The 8,577-nt window shown below is 31.0% G+C and overlaps 1 protein-coding gene across 2 annotated transcripts; it reads left to right on the plus strand.

Annotated features, from left to right (window-relative positions):
• Positions 1–4,207: 4,207 nt before the first annotated feature.
• LOC126733095 (mitogen-activated protein kinase 7) lies at positions 4,208–7,628 on the plus strand. 2 transcript variants are annotated; one of them, XM_050436251.1, is made up of 4 exons: positions 4,208–4,523; positions 4,624–4,834; positions 5,041–5,470; positions 6,631–7,628. In XM_050436251.1, the coding sequence occupies exons 3-4, from the start codon at positions 5,048–5,050 to the stop codon at positions 7,315–7,317; spliced, it is 1,110 nt and encodes a 369-aa protein (XP_050292208.1). In that variant the 5' UTR covers positions 4,208–4,523; positions 4,624–4,834; positions 5,041–5,047; the 3' UTR covers positions 7,318–7,628. The 2 variants fall into 2 exon arrangements, with proteins under 2 accessions (XP_050292208.1, XP_050292209.1); XM_050436252.1 differs by having other exon boundaries at positions 4,630–4,834.
• Positions 7,629–8,577: the final 949 nt, after the last annotated feature.

The following is an 8,577-nucleotide window of genomic DNA, read 5'->3' on the forward strand; positions in this document are numbered from 1 at the left end:
AAAAAGTGATTTATATTCATTAGTCTTGTTAGTGACCTATATATGATGCCCAATTCCCACATTATTTGAAATAACCCTAAAAAATACCATTAAATACTAATATTATAATATTATTATAATAAATTTAGATCTTCTTTATGATAATATGATAATTGGGAGACAGAAAATTTTTATTTTTATTTTTATTAAGAAGAGGAGACAAAGAATTTGAATCTTATACGTCTTTATTAAAAACATTAAGAAGTAAAATATTACTCCACTTAATTTTTTTTCTGTAACTTTTATCTTGTACAATCTTAAGGAGTAAATGGTGAAAATAATGTGGGTTTCATTTAGCTCAACTAGTAAAGTCTCTGATGGTTGAATAAGAGATCTGGAATTTAATTCCCACCCACACTCACTAAAAAAATGGTGAAAACAATTACAGATATTACACATTTGATAAAAAGAAGAATGGTTAATTAAAATACCTAAGCAAACAGGATCCTTACCTTGACATGATATATGAATTTTTTTTTTTTTTTTCTCCTTATCTCCATAATAGAACATAAGTCAAAACTTTTTTTATTTTTTATTTTTATTTCATATAAGTCAAAACTTAGTTAGGAGAACAAATTGTGAACAACAATTATCCACAGTTGCAAGAATAAAAAAATAGGAAACTCATGAATCACGAATGATGAGCGAAACAAAAGCAACCGGCCTCCTCAACTACTACTTTCCACGTGGTGCGCCGCTTGCTTGTGGCGGAAAAGTTTGTACAGATTGTCTCCACTTTCACACATTCACGTACGAGATCAAGGATGGTTGAATGGATTAAACGACAAGCAAAGGCTTCTTTAGTCAAAGCATATGCTGTCTTCTTAGGTTATATTCCAATCCCAATCCATCTGTTTTACCCACACTGTCTCATCTTCTTGCTGCCAAACTTAGCTAGCTAGCTCCACCCATGGATAAATTAATGCTCATCCACGCATCCATTTGCCCTCTTTTTCTTTAACACAAGTCACAACACAACTTATTTAAAAATATATATTTATAATAACAACAACGTAACTCTTTTGTCACGTAACTCTTTTCTCAATTTATTGAAGTGATTGATTTTAATTTTGAAGTGGTGGATCCTTATAATAATATTGTCTACCACTCAAAATCGTTCACTTCAGCAAATTGTAAGAAACATTTTGATAAAAATTATGTCCCTCTAAATCGACTTATTATTTTTAACCCATTCATGATATTTCCCAAATACGATAAAGACATCAAACTATCAAAGTGTATCCCATAAGATAAAAATAAAAATAATAATAATAATAATGAATATCAAATACCCAGCCTAATTAATATAATTTAATTTCAAATGGAAAAGTAAAAAATAAAAACTAAAAGATGGCCAAATATATGTCATATTAAATGACACCAAAGAGTTAAACTGATCATTAATAGTAAAATTCATAATCAAGCTCTGACCTTATAAAATTGATCATTAATAGTAATAATCGCCTATAGTAGTATTTGGTTCTCTATGTGGTGTATGATGTTTGTGATTTGTATCCCACCTACTCCTCCCCCACTATTTATGTATAAAAAAAAAATTTAATATTCCATAGTTGTAAGGTTATAAATAAGTCAAATAAGGTCAGATGAAACATTAATGTATTCAAACTTGATTTGTTTACTTTTTGTTATTACTTTGCAATCTATCTTGAGTTCTCAAGCTCAAGATGGAGCGTAGTCATTTTGAATTTTTTATCAAACTTTGTTAATTAAATTCCAAATATGCTCAAGCTTATTCACAAACCCTATTAAGGTGATTTTTTTATTATTATGGTGGTTGATTAACTTAACTTGATCTAGTTTTTACTTAAAAACCCACACAATTTTTAGGTTCAAGCTTAGTTTGTTAATTTCTTGAATGATATCTTAACTTATGCATAAGCTCTATTAATTAAGTTGGTTAAATAATTTAACTTACAGTAAATTATACAAACCTTCCTCAAGAGTTTCTAAAACAAAACTCCTCCTCCCAAACTTTTGCCGAAATGGTTTTTAATCCCAAAGACCATATTTGAATTTATCATCAATAACTTCAATTTTTGTAAGGTTTATTTTAGTGTTGGCAAATTTCTCGTCAAAGTTTAAATTGTAATCGTATCAATTTCCATGTATCTTGTTCTTTTGAGTTGTAATCATTTGAGTCACCATTACCAATGAAGAAAGAGCTAAAAGTTTGTTGTTGTGAAGATCTTGGTCAAGCAAAGTTTGAAGTGTCAAGTGAGTGAAATAATATGGACTTCGGTTGAGTGAGCTGCCCATAAAATTTCGATATCAATTTTCTTCCAATCCGAGAGAAACCATCCAACCTTTGATTTGTACTCATTATAAGAACAAAAAATAAACCATAATCTGTACAGAGCAATGCATGACATGTATTAACCTACCATTGGCCAGTGATGTATATTTTCTCCCTAATCAGGAGATAAAAAAATGACTAATTTTACACTTATTTTTTTACAATCACCACGAGATCATCATTTTTCCCTTAAAAATACATAAAGAATAGTGAGATTGTCCATGTGATCCATTCTTTCTTTTCTTTCATTTTTGTCTTTCCCTCTCCCACTTCTTATTTTTCTCTTTTCAGCCGTCCCTCATTTTGTTTCATGGAATCATTGTTAATTTTTATGCACCATTTCATTTGCGTATAACTCTTTATTCCATTCCTAAAATGAAAAAAAAAAAAAAAAAAAAGGCAAAGCATGGAGTGTTTTTGTTATTATTTTTTGTTTCTCTGATCAAAAAGTATCTAAAGCCATGCTTTTTACCCAACTTACATGTCATGCATCAGTAATTATATTGAGGTTGATATAAAAATAAAAAATAAAAAATAAAAAAAGAAAAGTTAAAAGGTGACACCTTTAGTCCTAACGCCTAACTAGAAAAGGGTGACAACTGACAACTTCAGGAGGCAATGCTTTTTTTTTTTTTTTTTGATGGGAAGAGGCAAAAAGAGCCCAAATTATTGGCTAACATTATCTATCAAATGTGTGCTTAAAGGGAAGGCTTAATACTGAATGGATCTAAAGTTTTTCATAGCCAATTTTACACAAGCACCTATAAAGAATAAAGATAACCCTTTTCAAAAAAAAAAAAAAAAGGATTACAAAATAAAGCTCGCGTCGTTATTGTATCAAGCAAAAGGTGACCCATGATAATGATTTTTACTTTTTAGAGAATTAAGGTAACAAATAACAAAAGAATTCACTTAACCAACATGTGAAACCTTTAAGAGGGATGGCTATAATTTCTTCTTAATCATGAGTGGTGGCTATAGTTAGCCATTAATTTAATATAATTTTAACTTCATTAATTAATTTGACTTAAGAAATAAGTTGAAAAAAATTTACAAGTATACCTTTAAAAAATCCGACAAAATTTACAACCAAATAAATAAATAAATATATATATATATATATATATGTGAAGTATGAATACAATAAAATCTTATAATATTTTTTACAACAAATTTTTTTTTTAGTTATGATGAATCTGATGTAATCCGATTTGATTTGATTTTGATTTTGAATGAGCTGACACCTTACAATATTGTGAAAAATATTATTAAATCTTGTTTTTTTTTTTTTTTTTTTTTTGAGAAGAAACTAAATCTTGTTATGGTAGTAGAAGAGTTCAAAAAATAAATTTGCTTATAACCATTTTTTTCATTTAATAATTTGATAAATGGGAAGGAAAATTTGAACTTGTACTTTTTTTTTCTTTTGGTTGCTAAATTAAATTTTTTTTTTTTTTTTTTTTTTTAAGAAAATGCTAAATTGAAGCTGTACATTAAAGAGGTTTTTTTTTTTTTTTTTTTTTTTTGAGAAGCGTACATCAAAGAGGTGAGGTTAGAAACATCAAAAAATGACATATGAACTATAACCTTAACAAAAACGGAAAAGTTTTTTTTTTTTTTTTTTATAATTATTATCAAAAAAAAAAAAAGGGAAAAGTATGTATCATACTTGATAACGGAAAGTATATCATTAAAAAGTTGAAACATCAATAATGAGGAAAGTGAGCCGAGCCAATAATAAGACAGTTGTGGCGTGAAATACTATATAAAAGAATATGATGAGATATAATATTAGTATTATCCTATATCCATTACAAGTTAGGATCATTTACACCGGCTTTTATTTTTTGTAACTGTTCACGAAAGAGACAAGAAGACTCGATGATATTTCCTACGACCAAAAGCCAAAAGAAAGATCTGTAGCCATAGCTGTTAGAAGTTTGGTTGAGTTAAAGTGTTTGTGTATGTATTTATGTGTACAAAAAAAGTTCATTGCCGTGTGGGATGTCATGTGATGGCTCATAGTCATTGTTCATGACAACAAAACAAAACACACCCATTTCCCCAAACTCCCTCAAACTTCTTTCACATATCCAATCCATCATCTCTTTCTCTCTTTTGCTCTCAACTCCATTACCGATCTGATCTCTTTGTCTCACCAATTATTCAGGTAAAGTCTTTTACTTTTTCTCCCAAGTTTTGAATTTTAAAATACACTTTTTTGTATCCACAAGTGAATTTTTAATTACTTGCTTTTAATTGGATTTCAGTTTCAGAGCTTTTTTTTTTTTGGGCTTTCAAGAATCATGTGAAAGCTCAAAACTTTGTGGCGTACTTGGAATCCGAGAATGTTTACTTGGTGGGAAAGCTTAAAAAAGTGAAATCTTTTACAATTTAAAGTTGGAGAGAAAAAGCAAAACTAGCAAAGAAAGCAATCTCAGAAAAGATCCACAGGCCCCAACCCAGAAGTTGAATTGTCAAGTAAGGATCGATGCTTTACCCTTAAAACTCTCTTTCTTTGTTTTTTTTTTTTTTTTTTTTTTTTTTGGATAATTAGCAAATATTATTAGATAGTTAATTAAAGCAATTCCTATTATTTATGCTGCTAATCTTTGTTAGTTGAAGTAGTTCATAGTTTTAGTTCTTTGCTATATAGTAAATTTGGGTTGTACTATGTTGAATTATAGGAGGGGAATGGCTACTCTAGTTGAGCCTCCAAATGGGATTAACCAACGAGGGAAGCATTACTACTCAATGTGGCAAACTTTGTTTGAGATTGACACGAAATACGTGCCGATTAAGCCCATAGGTAGAGGGGCATATGGGGTTGTTTGCTCTTCCATCAATAGGGAAACCAATGAGAAAGTCGCAATCAAGAAGATCAACAACGTGTTTGAGAATCGTATCGATGCGTTGAGGACACTGAGGGAATTGAAGCTTCTTAGACACATTCGCCATGAGAATGTGATTGCTTTGAAGGATGTTATGGTGCCAATTCACAGGACAAGCTTCAAGGACGTGTATTTGGTTTACGAACTTATGGATACGGATCTTCATCATATCATTAAGTCTTCGCAGCCGCTTTCCAGTGATCATTGCAAATATTTTTTATTTCAGGTATTAATAAGCTCTCTCAAGTAGTGGTGTGGTATTTTTTCAATTTTTACTATTTTCAGCTATGTTGGTACCTGGTACTAATTTGGTAATCGAAGAATGCATGATGATGAGAGACTGTTTGTATTTGGTTCCTTAGTATGCAGATTAATACTAGTTTGCTGAAGTATGAATTTCGATTACTCTGTTCATAACAAATATTTGGCCAATTCTAATACTAGGATTAAATGACTTTCCAATGGAATTTATTTAACACAGAAACACTGTGTTTGATTGAAGTGTCAGAAACAATCAATTGGAACAGACATAAAGATATAACTATTAAGTTCACGTGTGTTGAATTGAAATCAGTCTTAAAGTTCTAACTGGTAAATACTGTTTTACAATCAATGTTCAACCTTTAGCAGACAATGTGTGGTCTTGACATGGACAAAGCATGTACAAATCTTGGATATTCTATGGGTGGTTTCTGCAGTCTGCTTTATAATTGGACTATTTGTGAATTCTGAAATTCGTCTACATCTGTTTGGGTATCCATGTTTAATTGAATATACATACTTTCTCCACTTCTTCTTTAAATCCCTTCAATCTGTCACTGTGACGACTTTGATGCTCATATTTAACCCTTTGTTCTGATATTGTTGGAGTTCCTGCAATATTACAATGTTATAGCAGTCAAGTGAAGCTCAAACATACTTAAGTCAATACATAGTTCTACGGTTCAGCGCTGTTTATAAAAAAACTGTGCTCTTTTAACTGAACATGCTTGTCATTTCACTGCAAAGACCAGGGCCTTCTGTGATTCACTTGTTTTGCTTTCTGGAAGAGTGGCAAGTGCTTCTTTGCTCCTAATGTGACTTCATCTTGTTTTAGAACAAACTAACTTTGTGAAGCATCTATAATCTGAATTAGAAAACCATTTATGCTAATCTTAAATGTGCCACATATAAAGCAATTTCAGAAAGATACAGCAGTCCTTATATTTTCCTCAGTGCAACTTAATCAATATGCTTTCTAGAAGACTGATCTTGCATAGCTAAGATTTAATGCATGTGTCACTATACAAAATTATTAATTAAATTTGAACTCCCTCTTTATTATTTTCTTTTCAAGTAATTTTTATTGTCAATATTCTTGGGACTAATTTACATCGCTTATTTTAGTTGCTTCGGGGGCTCAAGTATCTCCATTCAGCAAACATCCTTCACCGGGACTTGAAGCCGGGCAACCTCCTTGTCAATGCTAATTGTGACTTGAAAATATGTGATTTTGGGCTGGCAAGAACTAGTGAAGGCAATGGTCAGTTCATGACAGAGTATGTTGTCACCCGCTGGTATCGTGCGCCAGAGCTCCTCTTGTGCTGTGACAATTATGGAACCTCCATTGACGTCTGGTCTGTAGGATGCATCTTTGCTGAAATTCTTGGTCGGAAACCAATCTTCCCTGGAACTGAGTGTCTCAACCAACTGAAACTAATTATCAATGTTCTTGGAAGCCAGCATGAATCTCATCTTGAGTTCATTGATAATCCAAAGGCCAGGAAGTACATTAAAACACTGCCCTACTCTAGGGGAATACATTTTTCCCATTTATACCCCCAGGCTGATCCTTTAGCTATAGACTTATTGCAAAGGATGCTTATATTTGATCCAACTAAGAGAATTACTGTCGATGAAGCACTCCAACACCCTTATATGTCAGGGTTGTATGACCCCAGATCCAATCCTCCTGCCCAGGTCCCGATTAATCTCAACATTGATGAAAATTTGGGGGAACGGATGATAAGGGAAATGATGTGGAATGAGATGCTGCATTACCATCCTGAAGCTGCTGCTGCTGCCTATGCATAAGTGCTGCAAAAGCTTCCTTTGTGTTTTGTTGTATGATGTGTCTGTGGAACTAGTTCTATTGCTCGGTAAGGAAACATGTCTTTCAGAACTGTGCTGTTAAAACTTCATAATTGCACCAAAGATTTTGTTTATCATATTGTTTATTAGTTTGAGTTTTTTATATGGGAGTATGAGATTGAGACATGGCATCTTGTAACTTGTAAATAGTTGATGCTATTATTTCTAGTCTAGAATTGTCCACTCTTGTATGACATTATCCTTCAAAAACTCAAAAAAATGAAGAATTCTCAATAATTATGAATTTAATTTTAGCAAGAGTTATTATCCTTTCCTTTTTTGGAAAATTGGATTCTCACAAGCATTTACAAATTATGAACATCAAATTTTTCGTTGGACAAAGTTTAACTACAAAATTGGTTGTACTTTAAGGGTACAACCTTACCTAATATTTTTTTATTGGAGATAAATTTTATCAAATCTACCATTGGATTACATTTTCTTTTTATATCCCCTATGCTTGTAAAATTTCTAGAAAATTAAAGACAATAGCTATGTTAACAAGAAATTGTTTAAATTGCAAGTTTTTGTAGTTTAAAATTATGCCTAAAATATAATTATATAGATCATATAGTAAATAATATCCTATTGGCACAAAATTTGACATGTATATTACGAGCGTAAAAAACATGCAATCCAATTGTTAGATTTTCGAAATATGTAAAAATGTTAATAATATTGAGTAATGTTATAACCATAGGTTAATCAATTTTGTAAGAGCACCCACACTAGATGTGGGATATGTGCCAAATGCTAAATATTTGGCACATATCCCACACCAAACCCAATATTAGCCCATTTAGTAGATGTGGTAAAAAAAAAAATTTTTGCAACATTGAACAATACCGTGGCAAATTTGCCACGGTACAGAAGAGATGTGGTATATTGTTTGTTGTTTGTTTATTGTGTTGATGTGTAGTAAATATTATTTTAATGTATAAAATTGAATTATAAAACATCTGATAAATGGGATGTTGTAAAATGATGTGGTAAAATAATAAAGTAGGCATTTGATGTGGTAAAATGACATAATTTTTGGAACATCTGCTACAGATGCTCTAACTAAAGTTTGTCATTTTCGTTAATGTTGACACAACTTGGATAGGAAAAAGTATACTCAAGTATATTTGATTTGTAAAATTTTATGAGGTTGTGTACACAAATACTATATACTTTTTTTTTATATATACAAAAAGACAAAAG

Source organism: Quercus robur, chromosome 6 (assembly GCF_932294415.1).
Source record: "Quercus robur chromosome 6, dhQueRobu3.1, whole genome shotgun sequence".
NCBI lineage: Eukaryota > Viridiplantae > Streptophyta > Magnoliopsida > Fagales > Fagaceae > Quercus > Quercus robur.